The sequence below is a fragment of the Nothobranchius furzeri genome, chromosome 8 (genome assembly GCF_043380555.1).
Source record: "Nothobranchius furzeri strain GRZ-AD chromosome 8, NfurGRZ-RIMD1, whole genome shotgun sequence".
In the NCBI taxonomy this organism is placed as follows: Eukaryota; Metazoa; Chordata; class Actinopteri; order Cyprinodontiformes; family Nothobranchiidae; genus Nothobranchius; species Nothobranchius furzeri.
The window spans coordinates 65,693,083-65,720,683 of record NC_091748.1 but is presented as its reverse complement, the minus strand read 5'-3'; the positions used below and the strand labels follow the sequence as shown (position 1 = coordinate 65,720,683).

Here is a 27,601-nt window from a genome sequence, read left to right as displayed (position 1 = left end):
AGAACATCAGACTTTCTAAAATGTTTTTCTAGTAGTGCATACCTGTAGATATTTTCTATATATATGTTTATATTGCACAACATTTATACGTATGTACATCTGAAATAAATATTAAATAAAGGTGTCTCTTTGCTTTTTGCTCTTTTTGCTAAAGCTTGTTTATTTTTTCTTTCGTTTTAGTAAAAGACTGAAAAAGAAAAGATCATAGTTTAAAAAAAAAATAAAAGGCTGCATGATAATGCTCCACTGAGCATTTCAAATGTATTTTTTTTTTTACTAATTCCTGCAGTTTTCAAGTTTAAAAAGGAAGGAAAAACTAAATTAAATGTGGCTGACAGATCTCCACTGGGGGCTTTTCCATCACTCCAACCAAGGTTTTCATCTTTTTTAAACATTTGATTGACATGAAAGAAAGTTTTGTAAATTTTGGAAGGACTTAAATGGCACTCTGAGGGCACACGCCGTCAAATCCTTCTGCAAAATCACACCAAAGGTCAGGGAAACCATCAAGAACCTGGACTGCAAAAGGGTCTGAAATGCTCCGGTTCTGCTGAACCTGGTTTAACTGACCTGCACTGATAAAAACAAGCCTGCGGTTGATTTATGAGGAGAAACCGAACACTTTTCTGCCTGATTCTTGAAGTTATCAACCAATGAACAAACAAAAAGAAGCAGGTAAAGATCTGAGGACCAGAGGTCCAGCTGAAGGAGTACAAGGACAAAAGACAGCAGGGAAAGGATTTAGGATATGAGTCAGTTTTAACATGCACAGTCCTGGTGAGGAGGGGCGGGCTGCTCTGTCAGCTGGGGCCCCTGCTTGGCCCCTGTAACAGCAGGATCACCAGCATCTAGACTCTCTGACATCTTTTCACAGATGATGTCGACGAGGCGCTCAAAGGTCTGCTTCACATTGATGTTGTCCTTGGCGCTGGCCTCGAAGAACTCGAAACCTGGAGGAGAAACAGAAACAGGTGGCGAGGGAGAAAATAATTATTAATTACAGCTTCAAGTAGTGTTTTATCATGAGATGCACTTTAGTGACATCCTTCAGTAAAGGAAGATGTGTTAGATCTGCTGAGCATTTTTACACTAAGGGCTCACAACAACATTTCAAATGGCCTGGTTCCACTACAGGAACGTCTGGTGATTTTTATCGGACCTTCAGGGAACAACCGAGTTTCTGAACTGGAGCATGTGCAAAGAAACAGCCCAGTAGACTGGCTGGGCGGGACTTGTGATTAACCCATGCTGATTGGTTGTAACTAGTGATGGGCAGATGAGGCCTTGTGAAGCCTTTCGGCACATTAACTGTATCGATACCGGGTCACCATGTTGGTCTACTGACACCTGCTGGATTATTAACATCACTGCAAGCAAACCTCTTAGTGAGACTCTACTGACATCAAGTCCCAGTGGGCTGTTTATCCAATTTGGGCCGGTCCGGTCAGCACCCCCCACCCCCACCCCACCGCTCTGACGGCTGGTGGGACGGCCAAATTCCCACGCGTTTCTCTGAGATGTCTCAGCATTCTTTTATTTATGTATGTAAGCTCAGTTTAACTAATGTGATGTTTAACCTGCATTAAATAGTATGAATTATTTAAAAAGAACAATTTAGAAACAAAATTATGATTGATCAAGTAACAAATGAGAGCAACAGGAAATAAAAACAAATAACTTATTTGTCGGTAAAGAACAAAATAATCCCTTGCATTTTCTTTCTGGCTCCTTGATGCAACAGTGGAATAATTCTGCTTCAAAAGATGTACTTGTGGTGGCAGAAACTCATCCCGCTGACAGAGGGAGACGCTCCTGTATGTAAACACAGTTCAACGCTTCACTGACGAGCGAAACAGCAGCTGTTTCGGTCACATGACTACTTCCTAAACGATGCGCACACCGACACGGGTGCCGCTCTAATGAGCCAGATATGTGCACCGGTGCGTCAGTGTTGCTAGACCCATCACTAGTTGTAACTCAGTGGGAAATTATATCAGCAGACGTCGTCAAACAACTGGCATTTGTAAAATTGGAAGAGTTGCTGGTGAAGCAGAATGGAAGGAAGAGAAAACAAGCAACATTCAACGTCTCTAAACTCCCAAATAAAATGTATGGGGGAATCCATCCATAACATTTTTATCCACTTATCCGGAGTCGGGTCACGGGGGCAGCAGCCTGAGCAGAGAGGCCCAGACTTTCCTCTCTCCAGCCACTTGGACCAGCTCATCCAGGGGAATCCCAAGGCGTTCCCTGACCAGCCAAGAGACATAGTCCCTCCAGCGTGTCCTGGGTCTACCTTTAGGTCTCCTTCCAGTTGGTTGTGCCCGGAAAACCTCACCAGGGATGCGTCCAGGAGGCATCCTAATCCAATGCCCAAGCCACCTTAACTGGCTCCTCTCAATGTGCAGGAGCAGCGGCTCTACTCCGAGCCCCTCCCGGATGACAGCGCTTCTCTCTAAGGGAGAATTTATATTTAGTGTTTTATGCTTTATTGAGTCAGAATGTACTTTTTTTATTTTGAGTCTTATTTTTCTGGTCTCTGCTTTTACTCTAAAAGTCACATCAAAACTGCATGAGGCTGGACTCACCTGCTGGTCAAATGACACCCTGGGTTAAACCCTAAGGACCCCGCCCCCGCCCCCCACACCCACAACCACACACACACACACACACACACACACACACACATCAGCAAGCCCTTTATTAGAGAAGTCAGAACTCACCCAGATGCTCGGAGAGCTGCCGGCCTCTCTCTGCATTCACAACCCGCTCGTCCTCCATGTCACATTTGTTTCCTACGAGCAGCACCTGGGCGTTGTCCCACGAGTACGTCTTAATCTGAGTTGACCTAGGAACACAAACACAATTACTGACATTTTTGTTATATTTGTCACAATAAACCACATTTGATAAGCTTTTGTACTCATTAAAGGGACTGTAAGGAAGTTTGAAGTTTTTATGCTCGCGATCGCCGCTCAGGCCTAACGTGTAACTGCAGCTTCAAAAGTAAGCTCGTGCATGAGGTGTGCACGCTGTATGTGCACACTCCTTAACGAAAATAACAGCTGCAAGTTGTACAAATGCAGGGATGGGTGTAGATATTCTGCTGGGGTGGGGCCAGGTTGGTGCCCTCGGACTCCGTGAGGCTCTGTGATGCTGCTGCTTTGGGCCCTGGCAGGATGGGCTGGGGTCTACATGCCCTGGGTGGCATTTTGGCAACAGAGGTGCCTATTGGAGCCAGTGGGGGAGCTGGCTCCCTGGAGGGCTAAGCCCAACCAGCCATTCCTCCCCATCCACACGCATTTCTCTCCTCCTGCTCCCTCACATCATCCCACAATCATGCACATAGGACCTTGGGGGGTGGACAAGTCAGGGGGTGTGGGTATGGACTCCATTTCCGCATTCCTGTGGCAACCTGCCCCCCAATTTTATTTGCACCTTAAACACTTCCACCAACGACATTCCATGCAAACACACACTTAGGGCCTTGGGAGTGAACACATCCAACGGCATTTGGCAGGGGGATTTCTCAGCCTCATCCCAAGTGCCGGTGCCCACTTCCAATTTTAAACTACACTTAGACACTGAGGGCTGTGGGTGCAAGTGGGGTGGTGTGGTGGCATCAGCTGGCATAGGCCAGACGATGCCCGCACTGCCCGCTCACCACAGCCATGGAATACACCTCATCAACACTCACTAACACCATATTGGAGCAGGCGGAGGGAGACTAGGGGTCTTAGCACACCTCTGTTGTTGCTTGGCTTCCTGGGGCTGGAGGCTAGGAGAGAGATCTGGCCGTCTGGTTGGGGTCTGGGGTGGTGGGTTGCTGTGCTCAGCGTTGGGCGGGGGAGCCTGCTCATCAGCACCCCAACAGAAAGGGTGGAACTCTTGGAACTGGTAATGGTTGTACCGCATGTGCAGCAGTACCGGTACCAGAGTGAATAGGGTGTGTTTGGGGAGCATGAGTGGGTGTCCGGCATGCATTTTTGTAAGCCTTTGGTTGTATGTGTATGTGTGAGCATGAGGGAGGGAGTGTGTGACTGTGATTGTGAATGACTGTGTATGTCCGGTGGGGGCTTTGACTCCTCCCTTCTCCTGGGAGTTCTTTTGATATAGATCTTTGTCTTCCCTCTCCCTGCCACACCTGGTGTGGAGTGTGGTGCCTTGGTCTGCCTGAGTGTTCGTGGCTCCCGGGTAAGGGAGTTTAAGATTTTTGGCATCTTCCTGACCAATCCCGGTGGCTGCCTGGTGGAGTCTGGGTCCCTGGGCTCTGCTGGGTCCCCGGCGGGGGTGGTCGCCCCTGGGTCCCGGGTTGCTGGGTCCCGGGCTCGGCCGACTAGGGGGTGGGAGGCTGCGGGCGGGCCTGTGGGCTTGCCGTCGATACCTGCTGGGACACTGCCGGCTGCTGGTTGTGGCCCCCCGGGGCAATCCTCCGCGCCTCTCGAGGGGGGCAGGGGCTTTACTGGTCGCAGTCTCCCTGGGGTTCCTGTGCTCTGGGGCAGCTCCTGGATCTCTAGGACTTGGAGCTCCCTCTATCTCCTGCACATCTTTGGGGGGCAAATCTGTGGCCCCTCACACTCTCTATTGGACGCTCCTATAGAGAAACCTTACATAAACAAGCGCGTGTACACACACAGGTGCTCACATGGTGCTCTCATAAGTATGGACTTGGACACGTTCAACACAGGTCTTAAGACTATGGTGGGCACTAAATGCACTGTGATTTATTATCATGTGATTGTTCAGTTAAACAATGTTGATTAAATATATTTCTTCATCAAGTTGATGCAGTGATAGCTTGATCTTGATGTATTGTTGTTGTGTCCGATTTTTTATTTGTTGGTTTTTTGTTCTTTCTCTTTCTGCAGGTCTAGAAGCAGACTCTTGTTCATTATTGTTTACTTTTGTGGGGGACCCCCCCCCCCTTTGTCTCTTCCTTTCTCTTTCCCCTCTGTCTCCGTGTCTGGTCGGAATTAAAAAGCATTCAATAACAATAACAAAGTTTTAAGTATCAGGCGTGACATTAAAAGCAGACGCTTTGATGCTCCACCTGAGAGTAAATCTGTAAGGCTTGTTACCATCATTCAGACATCAATTCTGTTTGCTTCACAGCCAGACAGGACAAGAGAAAAAAAAAAAACAGCTGAGACAGTCCCTTGTGTGTGTTGCCCGGAGGACAGAGGACAGGAGAATGTGCAGCTAATTAATTAAATAATTTGGTTCTGTACCTTTCTCTTCAGCACAGCCGACAAAGGTTTACGATGGTTCAGTCCTCATGCATGCTCAGATCATTCCCTTCCCTTGCTTGAAAAAATGTTCCAAAATGAAAGTTGAACCCACATCTTTCTATCTGTGAATTCAATGCCTTTTGGCGAGTCTCAAATAAAAATTTGAGCGTCTTCTTACTGTAAAAAATATATCATTAATGTAAAAAAGAAACTCTAAATGACATATTATGTCGATAACTGGAGTCAAACCCAGGTCTTCTGCATGAGAGTCAGACACCTTACTAGGTGAGCTAAAGTGCCAATGACAGTCAATTTATCTGTAACATTTATATCCTTGATGACAGCTGAAACAACGTCAATCTGACAAACAGTTCGGAGCGAAAATGGCTATTTTGTGGCTAATTTGCAGGAAATATCTAGAAGAAAGTTCTACAGAAAGTAGCTAAGGGTTCTCAGAAATGTAGCTAGGTTCATCACTAGGCGTTAGGAACAGTGACAAAGTCGCTGAGTTGGCACTACCTCACTCTCTGCTGCTAAAGCTACTGATAGCAAATGCTACGGGCGATGCCTGAGCGTGAACGCGCATGAAGCAGCCTGCTCGACCCGAGCAGCTCTCTTTTTCTGTGATTTTACAGAAAAACAGGCAATCACAGTAAAAATGCCAGGGCTCATTCTACAGGACCAGGACATTGCAGGAGAATGTATGAAGAAGAAATGTATTATTTCTATACATGTTTTGACTGTCAAACTTCCTTATAGTCCCTTCAAACTGCAGTGTTATTTCTTTTTCTGCTACTGGGAAAATGCTTTGTGGTTTTATTTTGTCTTAGTGAGACAAAAACATCTGATTCTTTGCAGACAGACGATAAGCAGATACCCTCCATCGATAAAAACATCCTGGAATCCGAACCTCTTCATCGGCTCCTGCATATATCTGTGTCTATTTCTAGTCTATAATGACATTTTATCCTCCATCCTCACAGCATCTCTTCCTCCTGCAGCTAGGTGTCAGCTTACGCTCTTCTCCTGTGAAAACCTGTCCTTCAGACATCAGACATACCAGTCCTGGACGGCGTTGAAGGACTCCTCGTTTGTGATATCATACATGAGGATGAAGCCCATGGCTCCTCGGTAGTAGGCGGTGGTGATGGTACGGTAGCGCTCCTGACCTGCCGTGTCCTGGAGGATTAAAACAGTTCTGTTAGATATTATAACAGCTCATTCACATGCTTTTGCACAACCTCTCACAAATACGTGATTAGATCAGTTTAGGAGCAGATTTTTACCACTCCTGTGGAAGTGTCAGTTAGATTTTTTTATCTTTATGTGAAAATTGCAGCATCCACAGCTGCTGGAGGGCTTTTTAAGCACTTAAATAACAAGAAGATATTTATGTTTTTGCATTTGTGACTGATATTCATCAGTAAATGCACTGTAGTATTCTTGTGAAATCACTTACTTAATTCAGCCTTTCTTGTTTTGATGTAATGAATAATCTCTGCAAAATGAAGGAAGTTTAAACCAAATTAAGATTTATTAAAGTTAAAGTCATCACACACACTGGTGAAATTCATCTCTGCATGTGATTCCTTCCCTGAGGGGAGCGGTGAGCTGCAGCAGTGGCTGCACTCGGGAACTATTTGGGGGTTTAAACCCCCAATCCAACCACTTAAAGCTGAGTGTCAGGCAGGGAGGCGTTGGGTCCCATTGTCCCAGTCTTTGGTATGACCTGACCAGGATTTGAACCTCGATCTCCCAGTCCCAGGGCGGACACTCTACCACTGAGAAGGTGATTGATTTAGTTGAATTTTAAATGCTTTCTTGTTTTTTGTGTGAAAATCTGAAACCAAATCAAGCAGCTAGATGGCTTAGCTCATAACAGAGATTAATGTTGGTGTGCAAACCCAAACCAGGCCCAGCCTTGGACAAACACATCATTCAACACATAAAATCTTTAAATAATGGTTGCTGTTTTTTTTTTTTTTTTGCTTCTGACCTTTTAATCAGATTAAAGTAGATAAAATGTGGTAATCCACAAGCCTTTGGAGGAAGACTTGCTGTTCTTACACAGCTGAAGTATTTACCCTGAGCAAAGCCCACCTGTTTCACCTCAATCATTTATTATTTCCTTAATACAAAATCAGGCAAACCCTGTATTGTGAGACGGAGGCTGTGCATCAAAAACCCAACAGACTTTTTATTTTTCATTTTTAAATGACTTTACTTTTCATAAAAATGTTTTTAACACGAGACACAAACATGATTTGAAGGCATTGCTTTAGATCTTCCCTCTCAATCATACAAGATCAGCCTCAAGATGAAAGGAAATTGCAAGCCATCTATTTTTAGAGACCTGTCTCTGACCTTTACGGTCTGAATACACAGTTGCATTTATTGTTCTGTAACTGCAGTTTAGATCCTCCTGTGCTGGTCCACTGGCTGTGCTGCAGGCGGCGCTGCATAAGAGCATTAGATCTACACCTAAATCATCAGTGTAGGTAGCACAGAGTGGTGTTATATAACAAACACTTAGCTCTGTGATCACCGTGATGTCTAAAATCAGGACATCTTAGAAAAACTGACTGTAAAAAATCCTGATTTCTCATCAGGGAAGATATAAAGTTCTCATACATAAAGAAGAATAAAGGTGGGAAATCATATGTCTCATTTAAACCTTTAAATGTAAACAGATTCATGAGGGTGAAGTATTTTAACAAAACCTGATTCATGTTGCAGACTAGCAGAAACTTGGTTTAAATGCTTATCATTCCTTGAAGGATTGAATATCATCCAACCAGCATTCAAGCTACAATTTTAATCCAAAAATCCTTTGATGTTCAGAAATAACATCAGGAACGATGTTGCCACTGTTAGAACTCAGAGTTTGTGTTGTTGGTTATTCTAAATTACCAAAACATCAAATATGAGCTCAATATTGAAACTTTAGCTGGTTGTTGCGTTAGCTAAGATCGTTTTGCTGTGGCGGCCATATTAGTTTGACCCCAAAATTTAGCCAGTGCAGTCATCATGCAATGATCATTTTCTGAGAATTTCATAAAAATATACCCAATATGCACATGCTTGCACACACGCGCGTGCACGCACACACACACACACACACACACACACACACACACACACACACACACACACACACACACACACGCGCACACACACACATACACAAAGGCGAGTCACAGTTACATAAGATTCATTTTCTGCACTCAGAGGAAGAAATCTGCAGCTCAAACTCATTTTCACTTTCTTCTCAAATCTCAGCTGAAAGATGAAGAATTGAGTGTGTGTGTGTGAGTGTATGCGTGCGTGTGTGTGTGTGTGTGTGTGTGTGTGTGTGTGTGTGTGTGTGTGTGTGTGTGTGTGTGGCAATTGATGGGAAGGGAGAAGCAACCATTTGACTTTCTGTGCTCTGATTGGCTGAACAAATCCTTCCTTGTAGAGGGAAAGCCAGGCAAATGCTGACAACAGATGCCCCCCCCCCCCCCCCCCCCCACACACACACACACACACACTTTCACACAATCCTCTGCTCCCGTTCACAGCTCAGGCTGCAGCAGAACCTGATGTAGGCAAGCTGAGGTCACTGTGTTTTTGCTTCAACGTCTATTACCAACAGATTTATGATGCAACAAAACATCAGAGGGGACATCATCCTGTTTGCTCCTGGGAACACATCATCGTTGCTTCCTGCATCTTTATGGAACTTTAATTCTTCCATACATCTTCTCATTGTTCCTGTTTTGATTTATTCTTTTGTGCCCATCCAAGGCTGATCTGAGTGAAGGCTGCAGAGGAGGCAGCACTATGTGCTAAATGTGATCTGAGGACAGTGTGTGAAACAGAGCTGCAACACTGGGTGATGTTTCACAGTCAGACATGTAGTGAGCGGGACATCATGTAACGTGCTGCATTATTAAAATCCATTACAACACACACCAGTACATGAGCTGCTCTCTAAAACTACCTCCAGATGATATAAATTTACAAAAGGTATCTCTCACATTCCATTTAACTGGTTTAAGTCAAATCGTACAAATAGAACTCAATTTATTTATTTATTTTTATCGTGCCCTGCGCAGGTGTGATGCAATCATAATTGATGTCCGAAGTCAGGTCTTACAGTTTTACCCTCACAGGTGGGGCGTTATAGCTTATGCTGTAATGCCATGCCTGATGTCAAAAGGGTCTCCTCGAAGCTCAGGAACCCCAGGCAGACAGCCGCCGGAGAAGCCCCAATCCCCCTCTTGAGGGGCGGAGAGGATTACTCCGGGGGCCGCAACCAACAGCCGTCACAGCCCTGGGAGATAACAACGGCATGCCCCCAGGTCCACCCGCAGCCGCCCACCCCTGAGCTGGCCGAGCTCAGAACACGGCGGTCCGGGACCCAAGGGCAACCAACCCCGCCGCGGGCACGACAGCACCCAGAGATCTGGGAGTGACCCGACAGATCCCAAAAACTTCCCGCCCCCGGCACAGGAGCTGTGGATATGCAGGCAGACCGAGGCACCACCCACCGGCAAAAAAAGGGGCAGGGGAGGGTAGGCGAAGATGTTGTAGCGCCACAAGATGTCCATGGAGAGGGGAACTCAATTTATTCAGTTGAACATGTTAACCTCTGCTCCTTCTCATGTAGTATCTGAGGTTCCTCAAGGATCTGTCCTCGGCCCCCTACTATTCATAATCTGCTCCTTTTGGGTTAAGTCTTTCATAAATTCAGCTTTAATTTTCACTGTTACGCCAATGATACTTTGTAAATATTTCAACTGCACCATCTACAATGCTTCCACCATCCTCACCAACTGAATACCTTGCAGAGATTAAGACCTGGTTCTCTACCTACTTCCTGAAGCTGAACTCTGACAAAACCAAAGCACTTCTCATGGGCACAAAATCAGCACTGGGGAAAGCCACTAAGTTCTTAATAGCAATAGAAAACAGTACAGTTACCTGCCTAGATCAGATTAAGGACCTTGATGAAATTCTGGACAGCACCCTGTCCTACTACCCTATCACCTGTGTCACTCAATCAGCCTACGACCACCTGCTAAATATTGACTTCCATCTCTGACTACTCACTCCACCGCTATTTTAGTAAACAGTCTGGTCACTTCTTGCCTAGACTACTGTAAATCTCTCTGCCACAGTAGCCTGGCCAGTCAGCCCAAGAACAGCAAGAAGAAGCACTAAAAGCCTTTCTTCTAAAGAAAGATGTTTGTGCCATCGCCAGACACCATTTTTGACTCAGCTCAAAAACTATAGCGTTGCGTGGTACAGTCGGCATTGCCGCATTTTTTCAAATTGGTGATTTTTGAGCTGGCCCCGCCCCTCACGTGCCTCTCTGCCTGTGAGTAACCAGACTAGTTCTCTGTGTAAAGTAAAACAAAGGACGAGTCTGGCTGGCCAGGCTCCTGCCACAGAAGTCTCTGCTGCTTGTATCATCACATAAACACCCTCCACTGATCACGCCGCCCCTGTTGTCCAGCAGCTTCACTGGCTACCAATTCTATAGGGCTTGTGATCACACGTGATTACACATAGCAATCTGGGATGTGCGCGGCCATGTTGGAAGGCTGACGAGTGTAAACAGACCTTGAAACAAACGGAACTGTTGCAGAAAAGAAGCAAGATTTGGGTGAAAGAAAGTGTTAAACCACATTATAAAATCCCCAAAAGGATGCGGAACACACAGGGATGCGTTATATAAAGATGTCGGGGACCGGGATGTGGACAAAATCAGCATTATAAATGTTTTTGATCCATATGAAAGACCCAAGACCGGAACACAGATGACATTTTGTTGCTGCTGCAGTTCTGCGTAATGGACATTTTCGGCTTTCTTGTTTGTGGTGTAAGCGGATGTAAACTTCTGGATGAGGTAAACGTTTTATTAGTTGGTTTTTCTCAAAATTGTCATCTTACAGAAGAAGCGTAGCAAGAGAAGTTGTGTTGTGTGTCAGCGCACCCGCATTAGCTTACCGGTATATGCGTGTAGCCTGTGTGTGTGTGTGTGTGTGTGTGTGTGTGTGTGTGTGTGTGTGTGTGTGTGTGTGTGTGTGTGTGTGTGTGTGTGTGCGTGCGTGCGTGCGTGTGTGTGTGTTTCGTGTGCATGTCGCGGTTGAAGGAAAGAAACGATGTATAAAAAACGTACGTCATCTGTAACTTACCAGAATAAAAACACTCCTGAAGGTGATGGATGCAGCCTTACAGCTGCGATCCAAGTGAGGTGATGAGACTGTTTTATGCTAGATACTTGATCTCCGTGGTTTTGCCTCTAAGCAGGAAAACGGTGAAAAGTTACCTTGTTTTCCACCTTTATTCCCCAGGCGATCACGTGTGTCACCCAACAACACAGCAATGATTTACTAGAGTTGCGTAATATAACCGATCAAATGAATAATAGAATAATTTAAGCCACAAGAATGAGAGTGAACGTGCTGTTGCGCTGTTTACAGTAGAAACATGCAACAAGTAAGGATTCACACACCTCCAATGGCGGCTGCGTCGGTGATGACGTTCACGATCACAAGATCTATTACAAAATTTTACACCTAACATATGAGACCATTCTCAACATTGCCCCCTCATATCTCTCGCAGCTCTTACAAGTATATACCCTCCCAAATGATCAGATCCTCCATTTCCATCAACCTGCACTATCTCCCTGCTCATCTTGTCACCATGGGAAGTCGATGTCCCCTCACAGGGAGCAGATGTCCCTTCCCTGTGGAATTCATTACCAGCTGAACTCAGGAATACCACTAGCCTTCACAGTTTCAAGGCCAAACTCAAAACTCACCAGTTCAAGATTGCTTATTCCCTGTAACTGGATTTTATGTGTTTTATGTGTTCAATCTTGGTTTTATAATTACTAGTTATGTAATGTTTCTCTGTTGTGCTTGTTCTGATTGTTTTATTTCCTCTTACTGGACACGACCTAGTTTTTACAAAAGCATTTAAAAACAATATATATATATATATATATATATATATATATATAATTTCAATGCAACAAATAAAATTCCGAAAGCACCATATTAATTCAAGTGTTAATCTGTGTAACTAATATATCATAAATTTAACACACTTCTCCTTCAGACTTTGGTAATCTTACCCAGATCTGTAGTTTGATCCTCTTGTCATTCCTGTAGATTGTCTTCACCTTGAAGTCGATTCCCACCGTGCTGACGAAAGCCGGTGTGAACGAGTCGTCGGCGTAGCGGAACAGGAAGGACGTTTTGCCCACACTGCTGTTGCCAATGATAAGGATCTTGAACATGTAGTCAAAGTTCTGATCAGAAGCCTCCTTCTGCCCATAGGTTGCTGTCGCTGAGGCCATCTGGTGGAAAAAAGAAAACTCAGTATCAAAGACAGTGATTGCACGTCATTTAATAAAGCTCAAATTTAGATTTTCAACATGTAGGGGGCAGAATCTTAGCAAAAATGTGAAAAATAAACTAACTATGGACATCAGAGAAACAATTAAATATATATACTGTAAATAAGATATATAAACAAGAATGGATACCAGAAAAACTAGGGATGCACAATATATCAACATCAATATTGGTATCGGCAGATGTCAGACATTTTTTAACATATCGGTATCGCTCCGATAAATAAAACTGGGCAGACAATAAAAACCGATATTTTTTCCATCTTCTTTCCATTTGTATATGTTTAGTCATGCGACAGTGATTGTAATCATCTCAGAAGCGTAAATGTGTGTGTTATGTGTAACGTAAATTCAACTTTAATACTCTTCATTCTATACAAAATCTGCTGCTTTTAGAAGCATTAATGTCAGTATATCAGAATTGGCAAATATCGGTCATCGGCCATAACAGTGATCTTAATATAATATTGGTATTGACCCAAAATTTCATATCGGTGCATCACTAAGAAAAACTTTCACATTCGAAATATATCAAAGCCAAAAGTTAGAAAAATGGACCACAAAAGTATTTTAGAAGATCTTTAGACAGAGTAATGTTCATAATGTAACACCCATCTGATCTTAATTAACCATAACCACAGTGTTAATATTGGCTTTCTTCATTTTCTGTTGCTTTTGTGTGGATTTTTGGTCACACTGTACATTAATTATAATTATTTCTGATACTTAAAGCTCAAGTTTACTCATGTTTTAATACATTTGCAGTGGTCTCTAGTAGGCATGATTTCCTTGTTAGTCAAACTCTGGGGAGAAAGGCTCAGCTGCTCCTGTTTGAGGACACAGGAGTCAGCCGGAGGAGAAAGCGGCAGTCCATGAATGCTAACAATGTGAAGTAGATCAGTCAGGATTTTCTGAACCGAGTGTTGATCAGTCTATTATGTTATCAGAAGCCATAATGCAGAAAATAATAGGTAAAAATGGTTTATCAGTGAAACTGCTTGGTAAATATGCTGTTTAATTTTGAAAGTCTCTGTGGTCACGTTTCAATTTGAGGCAAATGTCCACACTACAGACGGTGAATATTTCACCTTTATTTTGTATTTTAATGACGTAGTTTCTTATTCTCTTGTATGTTCCCTTGCTGCTGATATGCCAGTGTGCAGTTATGTGTCATTAAAAGAAAACAAAATAAACATCAAGTTCTTCTTTTACTCCAGCACCAACAAAAGCACTGTACAGGTTTAGAGACACAGCGAGAGTTTAGTCCTGTTAGATGTAGGGTTGCTTTATAACATTCACCTAATGAGGCTTAGAAAGAATATGAGATCCCTGCAGCAGCTGTTAGACTCAGCATAAGAGCTGACAGTGATGAACTAGTTGGGTTTAAAGTAGTGCATCAGCTTCCTTGATATTAATCAAAGCTGCATTTTGCAGCATCAGGAGAAAACCTGAATACAAATGTGAGTTGTTAATTTTTTTCATTGATAAAAACGTCTGAGAAATAATTCTGCATCAAAAACAAACCAGTTATTTATTCACAAGCTGAGTTCTGGAATTTTTACAGCAACTTTTGTAACATAACAAACATAACAAACAGAAAGAAGCACAACTAAAGCCGAGATGCATCATTCATGATGGAGTCTTCTGCTTAAAGCTTAAGTTACAGTTCATTAAAGTTGTAGGCTGATCACTACACCAACAATGACACCATTGATAACTAACTATGTGACGGCTGAAACTTTAGATTTGTGCCACACACTCAGAAACAATGAGTGGTTTCCTACAAAGGAAATCCAATCCTGCTTTAAAAATGGCCGTATAGTCAGGGGCGCCTCCAGAAATTTTTGATAAGGGTGGCCAGATGAGGCCAGAGAAATTTTTGGGGTGGCACACCAAATTGGTCCTTGCGGTAACTCTGGGAGAATTCAGCCTGTGGGGATGTACTGCATTGCACCTTTATTCATTTTTATTAAAATAACAGTACATATCCAAAACATTTAACTTAAATTTTACAAATACAAACATTTTAGAAAAATACATTTCAGTTATTTAAAATGCTACCCCAAATTTCATTAAAAAAAATTTTTTAGGTTTATTCACCTGTGTTGCAGTGTTCACAAAAAAACTAAAAAAAAACTATGGAGATAAAAAACTTTTCTAAAATGGTGAGCAGCAGAGACATATTTATATTTTTTAATTTTGATTCTTTACTCATTAATTGTAATATTTTTATTTTGTTTTACAATTATGTCTTGAATAAACAAGATTAATATATGGTTTGACTGAACATTAATAAGATTTGTTAACACTGGCTATTACTGGGGCCATGGCCACCCCTCACCACCCCTTGGGGGCGCCCTTGCGTATAGTACGGCTGAATGATTTTAGGAAAAGATTAAATTGCATTTTTTCTAGCAGAAGTTGTGATTTCGTTTCAATTCACGATTTTCTGCAAACAAAGGTCGAACACTAGCCTGCCAAGCCATCCTGTAGATTAAGTGAAAAGATGGTCTAGATTCTGATCCAGTACAACAAATCATTCAAATTAATGTTTACTATTTAATCATACAATAAAAACAGTTAAAGCTGTTGTCTGTGAAGGTTCTCAGTATGTCTGTTCTCAGTTAAAGCTGTTCATATTTTCTCCCATTCTTTTTTTTTTATGTGTTTGTGAAGCAACTTGTGCTTGTGATTTTTATCTAGAGGAGCTTTATAAAAAGATGTTCTACTCCAAAAATGCATAGAGGAAATCTGTAGGTAGAAATAGTTTTTAACTTTATCAAATAAAAAAAAAAGCACACAGCTTTCCCTGCATTACCAAGGCAGGCTGGCTGCACATTTTTCGAAGCCGTCTGCAGTTTTTCCTCACTAAAACGTCAATTCCGTGAGAGAGACGCACGCAATCCGACACCTTTAGCTTGTTTGAACTAATGTGTGCCATCAGAAACATTCAAACCATTTTTAAAAGAGAAGTTGAGCTTTCAAGTCAACTAAAGTGCACAACTCCGCACTCGCGCCGATGAAGCATACACCAAGCTTTCACGACAAAAGCAAAGTCATCGTAGACGTTAAAGAAAATCGAATGCGAAACTGATTTTAAATTATACAAGAAAAGAAAATATTTACTCAGTAAAACAGTTTGTTCCAACTGAGAACCTCGCTGAGCACAAACACTATAACTAAAAGTAATAAAAACCAACATCTTTTGTTTTTAAACCAACTAAAGGCTTAAAGTCCTTATTGACTGGAGTATAATGACCTGAGCCATCAGTCCCTCCACTCGCCTCTATATTTAGCCTGTTATCTGCAGAGCAACACTAGAACTCTGAGAGAAAACGCTCAAACAAAACAACTGCAGGTTCTCCACAGCTTCAGAATATCAGCTTACATGAAGCAACAGAGGAATGCTTGTAAAAAATTGAAGAGCCGACCTATCCCCAACACACTGACCGCAGCGAGGAACAAGGAAAAATGGAGCAGCTGCACAGTGGTTGCCTATTGTGACATCGCAACTATAAATCTGCTGCCTACAACTGTTTAATAAATATTTTTGTTGTCATCCCACAAAATAATAAATTATCTAAAAATAGAAAACCTTATAAAAATTGTTAAGTTTAGCAAAATTTTGCCTGGAATTAAAGAATCTCAAACAAAACACTAACCTTGTTTTAGATTTCTTTTTTCCAGTAAAAATACTTTCTAACCAAATTATGAGCTAAAATCCTAAAATCTGTATATTTCATCATCAAAATCCCATCAAGTCAAACAATGTCTACTTCAATAATAAGCTATTTATGGATGATAGTGAGGAGAAATTGACCCAAATAGAAAGAAAAAAATTTATTTTCATCTCGTCATCAGATGCAAGTTTTGCAAAACAGCAACTCAGATATTCATCATAAGTACAAAAACATCAAACTTTCAGATTTCTGATTTCAGATAAACGATCAGAATAAGAGATGAGATGTTCAGAACACATTATTTGAATTTCACCAGTCCTGCAAAGCACTTATTGACATCACTATAGGGATTTAAATGTGACTTTTCAAAACTGTGTTCTCAACCAGAGCAGTGAGAGCTGCATTGGCGTGAGTCACAGAGTGAAATCAACAGACTACGATAAACGAAGGCAGACAACAGTGGCTAGGTGCCATATCAAGTGATTCACAAATATGCAACACAAAATAAAAAGAGGAGAAAGGAAGGACACGACTATAAAAAGCTCAAGCAGCATTTTAATACACAAACTCTGACTCCACCAAGTTATTTTAGCTCCATCTATGAATGTCTCCAACAATGTTTACTAGGTTTTAGTGACCAAAATAGTAATGTCTCATGGGTCCTTTTTAAAATGAAGATGCACCAATCGATCAGCTTGGTCTAAAACTCAAAAGTTGGGATTTTTATTTATTTATTGGGTCTGTGAACTCAGTATAATCAAGTCCAACTTCATGCTAGCAATAAAAGCTCTTCAATGTGAGTGTTTTTGCTTCAAGTAATAAGATTCATAATTTTCAAATGCATCAACATTCTTAATTGCTATATTTAATATTTATTTATGTAATTTTTATATAGGATGAGTGAGACAAGTCACTATTGGCCACTCAGTAAGTCAAAGATTAACAAGAACTCTAGCCTAGAAATCTAGAAAGATAATTGGAGAAGCTAAATTTTTTTGCTCGGCATGTCGCTCTAGCCACGCTCAGTTGGTACCTCCGCTGCCCTGACCAATCAGGTTGCATGCCAATCACAGCACGGTTTGGTGTGCAGGATGTCACTTTGACTGAGCCACTACCAAAAACTACACCACTGCTTAAAACCATTATTTAGAAAAACTATGTATTTGCATCTTCTACAACAATGTATGGCACACTGCCTCGTTTAATGACATCCACAGCGGTACATCACGTTGTCCAATAGCATGTGGAGACTGTTAGAAAGACAATCGTAGATTCTGCACCATGACTGAGATCCGTCAATGGTTCGAAGACAGACTATATAGTCATATGCAGATGAGGACAAAATTGTTGGTAGCCTTCGGTCAATGAAAGAAAAACCCAAAATGGTCACAGAAATAACTTGAATCTGACAAAAGAAATAAAAATTCTACAAAATATAACCAGACATTGCTTTTCAACTGAATAATAGAAAAATAAACTCATGGAACAGGCCTGGACACTAATGATGGTACCCCTAGGAAAGACTAATAATGTGACCAAAGGGACGTGTTTAGGGATGTCACGGTAACCGGTGTAGCGGTAAACCTCTGTAAAACTGTTGACAATAATAGTAACTGTTTTGTTTTGAAATTTATTATCTCAGTGGATTACCGTGGCCACGGTGTTGGCGCAGTGACCCTTACCAGCCACCGTCTCATCTGCTGAAATTGCCGCACATGCACACTTTGTAGTTTACAACCAAAAACTAAAAACTTTCTTGAAGCTAAAACAGAAATAATGGCCAAAGGAGGAGATGGCAGCTCTCAGGACATCCATCAGCTCCCAAAGAAGACAAAGTCAGAAATATTGGCATATATTGGATATCTGATGAATGCCGAGGGACAGATGATAGAAGACGGCTATCCTGTTTGCAGCATGTGCAGGAAAAAATGTCTGCGAATGTCATGACACATCTGCGTGACCATCACCCACAACTCTACAGTCAATGCAAGGCAAGTTAACATTAGCGTTTTAGCTAAAATGCATGATATAGGACTTTGGGCTGAGGGAGAATGCAACGAGTCACCCTAAAGTGCAGCCGCAGCACCCACTGCCAGCATATAAATCGTGTCGCAGACACCCCCATATTGAACTGACGCTATGCATTATAGGGCTCCCAGGGGGCAGATAAGAGCTGGTCGCCATTGCAACAGATTGACTCTCACCGCATTATTATGATTACTGCCTGATGACATTTTCCCAAAGCTACTAGCTAGGCTAGTTTGTGGAAGGACACAAACCGAGGACAACTATCCTGTTATAAAGGGTTCATTTAGCTGTCTGAAAATGTAACATGCTTAAAAAAAAATTCAGCGATAATACCAAAAACTACAAAATTTTTGGTCACAATAACCGCAAAGTTAAATTTTCACACAGTGACAACCCTAGACACGTTAATTCAAGGTGTGTTCACTAATTAGTATCACAGGTGTCTACGTTCTTGTAATCAGTATATATATATATATATATATATATATATATATATATATATATATATATATATATATATATATATGGGCTCCAGGTTTTGTTTGGTGACATGGTGTGTACCACACTCAACATGGACCAGAGGAAGTGAGTTTTCTCAGATTAGAAAGAAAATTTCTGTAAACAAATAATAAAAAAGCCAGACTGGAATATGCCAAACTACATGTTGACAAGCCACAAAGCTTCTGGGAGAATGCCCTATGGACAGATTAGACAACAATAGAACTTTTTGCTAAGGCACATCAGCTCTATGTTCATTGATGGAAAAGTGGGTGAAGAGCACCCCGTTAGAAACCCAAGTATTTAGCAGATGTCTGTGTCAAATACACAAATGAAGAAACCTTAGTGAGAAATGTAGAGTTCAGCATGTTGTCCACTTAAACCAGGAAGCATATAATTCTCTATTTTATTCACAAAGATCAAAGAGTTGGGCTAAAAATGAAAATTAATCACGGGATGGATGTTCGTATCTGCGATAATAGGGTCATTAAAAATGGCCAGTCAGCCCTTTGAGTCTGGATGCTGTCAAACATTATCTCAAACTCATTTTAGCATTCAGAAGATGCTGTTCATCGTCTGGTGTGTGTGTGTGTGTGTGTGTGTGTGTGTGTGTGTGTGTGTGTGTGTGTGTGTGTGTGTGTGTGTGTGTGTGTGTGTGTGTGTGTGTGTGTGTGTGCAGAGATCAGAGCAGCCTTTTCTCTGAGATTAGCTGGGAAGAAGAGGGCTGGTTTAACCTTTAAAATGACAGAGTAGCTTATACACCGAGGCCTCTCTGCACTTAATCTCTAAGTAATTAACAAATTCCCATCAAGCAAATGGGTTTCAGACTGCGGCAGGCCGCTGCCTGTGTTCAGCATTTACAATAAACTGTGTTTGATGTTTATAAAATATAAAAGCACATATTGTGCATTTCTGTTGTAGCATAAACCATTGGCAACTGCTTGCCTAGAAATCTAGACAAACTAGCAGTAGCAAAATATTTTTCTCTACATTGTAACGTCCAGCAATGGTCAGTTTTTAGGTACTGTTTGACCATCTAACATTTGGTCAAAAAGGAGACACAAGACTGCGCATGTTCCCTTTAAATCAGCCTGCTGTCATCCCACCAGCTGGAGCTCGGAGCCTGCAGCTCTGACAGAGATAGTGAAATCACAACAATAACATTCTCTCCTCAAGGTCCCTCAAAGAGCAGCCGTTTATCTAAGACTCCTTGCTTCACAGAAGAAAGAAGATTTTAAAATTAAATATGAACTTCTAAAACTTATAAGCCAGATAATCATTAAATAAACGTTTGTTTATTGCTACTTATCATAATTATAAAATTATGAAATGTTTCATTAATTTGTTCTAAATGATTGATTGCATGTTTACTTGACCAGGTCATAACATTTGCACTCACACAAGATCAGAGCATCCGGATCAAAGAAGGCGTGTTTCTGAGATTCTTGGTAACAATCCCTCAAACTTGTCAACCTCTGGTTGGCTACACAATCATAACATGAGAACATTAAAACCAGATCACTCTGGTGATTCATCAGTTCTAGAGAAGCTTCAGACCGGCCACCTGAAGCACACCTCTTTAACCACCAAAGCTTTTGACACGTCGTCAAAACCTTTTTGCACCTGCAAAGCTGATAAAGCAAACGGTTCCTGCAGAACAAGCTGATATTGTTTAGACTCCTTAAGAGTCCCAGACGCGCGGTTCCATCCATCTGTCGTGACCCAAGACACCTCTGGACTGAAAGGTCGGTGCCACATTATTCTACAGCCCTCCGGTGCCAGAGGTCATCCAACCTCTCTGACCTTGGGATCCACCAAGAGGGTCTCTGAAAACGGGTAATGTAGACACACAGATAGCGTCTGATGTGGTTTTTGATAATAATCAACTCATAGCTTAATGCAAACCAAATTCTTTTACATCCAGAATTCAGCTCTCCTAGATACGGAAGTTCTGACTAAGATCTCATTCACACATAGGTTTCATACATCACATCTAGTTCCATCCACCACAGTAAATGCTTAGTTAATTTGTCATGTTTTAATTGTTGGTAAAATAAATCCTTACTTTTATAAACCTGACTGTTTTCTGAATCAAAACGAAGTGTGTACAATCCCCTAATAAATAAAGAATCCTAGAATCTTCTGATTAAAGCACAATAAAGACCAGGCAGGGTGATATTCTATATTTAGATAGAGTATCACAGCTTATTGGTCATAAGTAGAGGTAATATATACATTGAGCTCTTAAAGCACTCAATTTACCGAACCCTACAACATGTTGGTCTAGTCACCCTCCATTGTAGCCCCAGCAGATCTACCATTGGCCTGATCAGTTTTGTTCCTAGCCAATCACAGCGCTCTATGTTTGTTGAGCGGGTTTTGCATCTGAGCTGCGACAGAGATAAACAACAAAGATAACATCAGCTCAGGAAAGGTGCTCTTATGAAATTGTTCTTGCATCAACTTTGGACGATTTTTGTTTGGAATTTTCTATGAGAATAGCAGAAAAAGGTACTTACGTCCTTTATTTTGAAAAAAGATGTATTAGCTTCTTCTTCGATGATCTGTGGCGGGCTGCCCCCTTGTATAATTTCTGTAGCGATGAATACATCACGTTTGCTCTGATTGGTCCTTGCATTGTCCAGTAGCATGCAGAGACAACCATAGCCCCATGACTGAGCTCTGTTTTGGGGCATGGCCATTATTCAATATTTTTCTAAGAGAAAATCTAAAGCTTTTGAATATTAAATCACTTGAATTTTAGATTTAATATTTCCTGCATATTTTAGAGCAGTCTTAAAAACAACGAGGCAACCCAAACAGCACTTTGTTGCTTTTTTAGTAAAACTCTGCTTTGACCTCATTGCTCTTTATTGGCGTATTTCTGCTGAGTCAAACACAAACCTGCTGTTCTTACAGCAGCAGCAGAAAGAAAACTTTTAAATGTGAGTGGACTCATTTGTCTAATAGGGGGGCGACTGCTGAAATACAGAAAACCAACAGTCGGGGGAAATGTTTTAGTTACCTAGGAGGGACAAATGTTCTCTAAAGCTAAAAGGTTTGTAGCTCAGCCCATAATTCATAAATATTCTGTTTACATGAAGTGTTTCTATCTTCTATTCTAAGCCCCAACATGAAGCTAAATTATGTCAACTGGCAAAAGCAACAATAGTGATGCGGTAGTTTGATTCATGTTGACAGCTTTGCCTCATTTTTGCTTTTAGTTTCTCATCAATATTTACTTTTATTTAAGACAATAAAGAAATCACTAAAGTCAATACAAGAATGCAGTAAGTGGATAAATAATGTGTATTAACTGTTTCTTCAGACTGAGACTGAGACATTTCTTTCAGATAAGCAGACTCAAAGACACTGAGACGAGACTGAGCGCCAGGAGGGACGTGATGTGGGAGTTTAAACTCGGCTGGACAAACTGCCAAATGGACACTGACAGTAGCTGCTGGATCGGTTATCATTCCGAGGACGACGGGGGGATAAAAGCAGCAGGATATGTTTTTATCTGAGCTTTATTTCTACCTCGCAGTCTGTTGCCTTAATGTTTGAGGTTGCTCTTTTTCTGTGTGAGCTGGAGATAAATAATAAGAAATTGAAGAACAAAGGACACAAATATTAACGTTTAAATAAATATAATTTTAAAAGATCACAAAGAGCTGCTATTTGGTACCATCTATAAACCGAGCAGTTGCTTTTATTACACCCTGTCTGTATGTTTCATGCTCCGACCAGAGGAAGTCTTTATCATTATTTTTAACCTAATCTAATCACGACTGAGAGTGGTGGTTTGGGTGCAGGGTGATGACATCACTGAGCTCTCCTCTAAACCTGTCATCTAAAGGAGATTGACGCTCTTGCAGAAGCTGAATTGATCCTGATCGAAGTGCTGCTGCAGCTGTCTACTAAGGCCCATTTCATCAGTATCAGCTGGTTTCCTGCCGATGCACATCCAATCCACAGCTGATCCCAGATCATCCCAACACCTTCTGGTTTTAAAACACTTTCTGATATGTCTTCATCATATCCTGATCATGATGTAAAAAAAATCGTGCTGACGTTTGAAGATATTTATTCTCTAACAGGATGGAACCAGTTTCAAAGGCCGATTACATCACAGTGATGCAGCGAAGGCTGTCCAAATTCCAGTGCTCCCCTAAATGTGGCCCACAAATGCATCCTTCTTTTGCTAATGTTGAAGGACAGGTCTGGTCTCTCCTTTGTGGCCCATCCTTTCCCAAGATTCATTGGGAGATTTTTGGTCTAGTAATAATGGCAGACAAAGCAGGAAGGATTAGGTATATTAATATCTGGTGGAACTAAAGTGGTTGTGTTGTTGGGATTTTGTCATGGTCACATGGTCCTGTCATCATGGTTGCTAGGCGACAAGAGATATGCAAAGGAATTTTACAGCTGTTTACTTTTGAGGTGTTTCTCAATGCCAAGGAACCTCACCTTGATGTCTTGGTTCCGCCCAGGTCGCCTAGGAGAATTGGAACCGGTTCCAACTGTTAGTTTATCCCGGAATCGTTAAAAGATTTTTTTTTTGATTCCTAGTTTCGATTCCTAGAATGCCGACTGGAAGGGGAATCCATGGCCAATCTCCATGAAAAATAAATGTGACATGCAAATTGTGATCAACGCTTTCTAGAGCTAATCACACCAGCTGTCTGTGTGCATCACGAGGCCCCCGTCCCCACACCCGGCACGCAGCGGCCAAATATTGACAAACATGTCTGCCGAACTTTTACTCCGTAATGTAAACTTTAACTCCTGCAGTGTAGAGGAAACTTGTTAAAATACGTCAACACGGTGGATTTAATAGAAGCTTTAAAGAACCGACTCTGGACGGTGTGAAGTGAGTTTGTCTCACTGCAGAAAAACACACACGAAGCGTCAGCATTCAGAAGCAGCCACTCACCAACACTCGTGAGTGTGAGCGTGTGAATGTCAAAAGGCTGAACAATAACCTGTAGAATAATTAAAGTCATCATGCTAGAGAAGCTTTCTCTGTGGTGGACCAGCTTCTGTAACACACTGGTTGTGCTGCAAGTCTTATTCTTTTTTTCTCCAAAACATGTTTTTGTCTAAATGAAGGTGATGTTATTGTTCATAGAATGAAAATTCATGTTGAAGTTAAGATTATTTCATCACATAGGACCTGTGGTTAGCTGGCTCATGTAAAGCGTGTCATGTCTTGAAAGAATCGGAATCGAGAATCGATAGGAACCGGAATCGAAACGAGGAATTGAAATTGGAGTTGTTCAAAATCAAACAATGCCGAACCCTAGTTCCAATGTTCGTGTTCTACCGAGGTGTATGTTCTCCATTTGTTAGCCGTTTAGCTAGCTGAGCAAGGATACAGGGGAGGTGTCTTGTAGCCTAGCCTTGGTCAAAGATTTCCCAGAGTACAGTGCAGTATGTTCAAAAGGACGGCGGATCAGAAGCCGCCAGCTACTTCGGGGGCAAATTTCAAGTTAAAATGTAAGTAAACTAATTTTAGCTATCGGGTTGATATCTGAAATGTGTTTTTTAGATCCAAAGAAGTTATCTATGATTGGTTAGCTGCTTAGTAGTTGCAACTTCAGTGGCTAGCAGGTAATAACTCGCTTATATATTTAATTTAACCAGTATATCGTTATATAATTATACAGAAAATCATACATATAAAAATATAACGTTACATCCCATGTCACATGATGTTACGTGACTGCCACAGACGCCACGGTCACATGATGCAAGTCTGTTCCATTTAACAATTTTCTTTTACCAAGGAAGGACAGTGTCTTCGTAAGCGAGGTGCCATGCCTGTTTCAGAATGAAAAAGATCACCTTGGTCCTTCTCACGCAGAATTGACCTTTAACCCAACCAACGAGCTGGTTTCATGTGTCCATTTTCAGGTGTACTTTTGTGTCAGTGCCAAATGCAAGTCTAGAAAAGTTTCTACCAAATTAATGTTTTTGTGTGGATGAATCTACTTTTAGCTTCAATGAGGGTTTATACGGATAAATCGTGTTCATAAAGGCTCAAAATCAGTTTTGATAAAAGGATGAACAACTAAGTCCTTCAGGGGTACTTCTGAATTAAAAAATGCTCATGAAATACGTATGTAGAGTAACCAGGTAGGTAGGTTTTAACGTTGCAAATCTGCAACACCTGCCTCCAGAAGGTTAAAGGGTTCCTCTCCTTTTGTAATAAACACAATGAGAATCTTTTGAATTTCATGTTAATTCGATCCGATGGGAAACCACTACCAGTTGACCTCTGACCTCCACAACCAGGTTCATCTTTTTGAGCTGCCTGTGGTGCTGGTCTCTGCCAAAGCGAGAAGCTAACGCTAACCGATAACATCATCATTTAAATCGAATATGATGGCCTGGTGTGGTTTCCAGCTGTTGCCATGACTCATCATTTAAGTGTGAAACAATCTTTAATAATTAACAGAAACACACAGCAGGGGGGGTTACTCAGCTGCATCCTCCTCTATGGTTGACTGAGACTACATTTTTTTCCCCCTCCGTTTCCTCCAATCACGTGCCTCCTTCTTCTAGGAAGCATGGGGTTGCAGATGAGAGGAGGGGAGGCTAAAAATAGCGTCTCTTCTTTTTCTCCCCCCTACACCAAAAACAGAAAAGCAGCGAGGAGAGCAGGCAGGGTGTGGAGGAAGCTTCATGCTGCAGTCTGCAGGTGAATTTAGGACATCTTTGAGTAAAAATAACACTATGCCTCTGTTTGTGAATCACTTTGGGCTGCAAATATTTGGCTTCATCCTGTTGTCCTAAGGTTGCTATCTGAGAATTCTAAAGATATGATTGAGTAATACTCTTCAGAACCTGCCTCTAGTATTTAAAAGTTACTTAAAGCTGAATGCAGAGGTTTCTGGAACAAATTAAGTCTCTACAATATTTATTTATTTCAGACAAAAAAAATTATGTATTTATTAGAACAAATATATATTTAAAAGCAGTGCATGGGTCTGTGGGGACAGTATAGCAGGAATAGTCTTGGACGGCATAATGGATGGATGTGCGTTTTTGTCACGTGACACATCAGCGACGTCACTCATGCCTGCAGGTCAAACAGCCAGTGAGTTTACTGTCGGCACAGGACGTACAGATGAGTCCTGGCCACTTCCAGACCAGATTCAGACTCATTCAAACACACCAACGTGTCTTAGGAGGCTACAAGGATGAGAAGAGACACTAGAGGGGTCTGTTCTAACATTTACCCAACCTGCTTCTGATTCAACCACTACATTATTATACAGCTTTAATTATGCATAAAACCTCAAATAAAGCATAGGAGCCAGTCTATCCTCTGTAGCATATAGAAATCTGAATGTTTTACATTATTTCCAGTTCTCTGCTCTTTGGGACTCCCAGTAGGCTACACAAATTTAATAATAATAGAAAATAAATGTGAGATCTGACTAATTGTTGTACCTCATCTCAGGAAAATCCCTTTGGCTCAATGAAAAGAGGATTTTACTAATTATGTTTTAACATTTGGACATTTATGAAATAGCCTAGTAAAAATTTGATAATAACTATCAACAAATAGGCTATTATCAAAATATGAATGCATATGTGTAAGTATAGCTCCCCGTTTGTTTGGTGTAGTTTTAGCCCAATTGTTCATTTATTTTTTTATTTATTCCTGCTGTCTCCGGCTCGTGTGGACCTTTTTTTAGCCATCGGACCGGTGTGAAACGCCTTTTTCTGCAGGGCTGAACGGAATCGTAAAGGACCGTCCACTGAAGCAGCAGCATCCGTCATTCATGTACAGATAATACCGAGCATTTGTACGGATAACATCGCTTTTTACATAAGAAACAGCTGTTAGAGAAGCAAACGGTCCATGTGGGCTCGAATCTGAAATGTTTTACTCGAAATTGATATTTAACTGGAAAAAAGCAGAAAGGATCCGATTTTGTGCATTTAAATAGAAATAACAATGAACCTATGATGAAGAAATAAAACGTACCTTTGCAGGTTTGTCTCCGGCTGCTATCCACCGCGTTCAGCACCCGCAGAAACACTGACACTGTCAAGTCAGCAAGGTGAGCAACGTAACATCCGGTTTACGATTTCAAAATAAAAGTTCCATGGCAGTTGCAATTGTGGAGCTCAGCTCAGAGCCCTAAAATGTATAAATTTGACTTTTCTACTTGCAGGTTACATATATTTTCCCTTCCCAATTCATGGTGTAACACTACGTATAGTTGGACAGAGGGATGTCATTGTAGACTTTTCATTAAATAGTATTTCTCGATGGTCAGAGAAAAAATAAACATTAAATCTGATCACTTTCTTTTTTCTGATTGAATAGTTTTGAATTATTAGCCTATAGGACAAGGCTGGCTCCAATAATGCTCTAATTTGTGTGAAATTCATTAGCACTGCCTATAAAATGATCAGTAATATATTGCAGCTTCTGTCATTTCAATTTGTGTAATAAACCTAGTTTAAATGGTTGCAAAATAAATTACACAAACCAATGAAACAATATGTTTTTGTTTAGTTAAAGAGCAAGTCACCCCCAAATAAAGGTTTTTATTTTTTTGCTGATTACTATTTAAATGAGTGTCTAACCGTGCAGTAAACACGAGTAGTCAATAATTTGGCACTTTAGTGCATTTTAGTTAAAATTTAAATATTCTGCCATCTACAGGTAAAAACTCTGCACTGCATTTGAATTAAAATCATCACTATTGGCTAAGAGGTACACGCTGATGTTAGCTGGT

The 27,601-nt window shown here is 41.3% G+C and overlaps 1 protein-coding gene across 1 annotated transcript; it reads right to left on the bottom strand.

The window, feature by feature from the left end:
- Positions 1-537: 537 nt before the first annotated feature.
- On the bottom strand, positions 538-26,936 carry rab3ab (RAB3A, member RAS oncogene family, b). Its single transcript, XM_015970857.3, has 5 exons — positions 26,842-26,936; positions 12,358-12,582; positions 6,289-6,407; positions 2,724-2,848; positions 538-950 (listed from the first exon to the last, which is right to left on the bottom strand). Exons 2-5 carry the CDS (start codon positions 12,580-12,582, stop codon positions 760-762), a joined length of 660 nt encoding a protein of 219 aa, XP_015826343.1. The 5' UTR covers positions 26,842-26,936; the 3' UTR covers positions 538-759.
- Between the last annotated feature and the right edge of the window lie 665 nt (positions 26,937-27,601).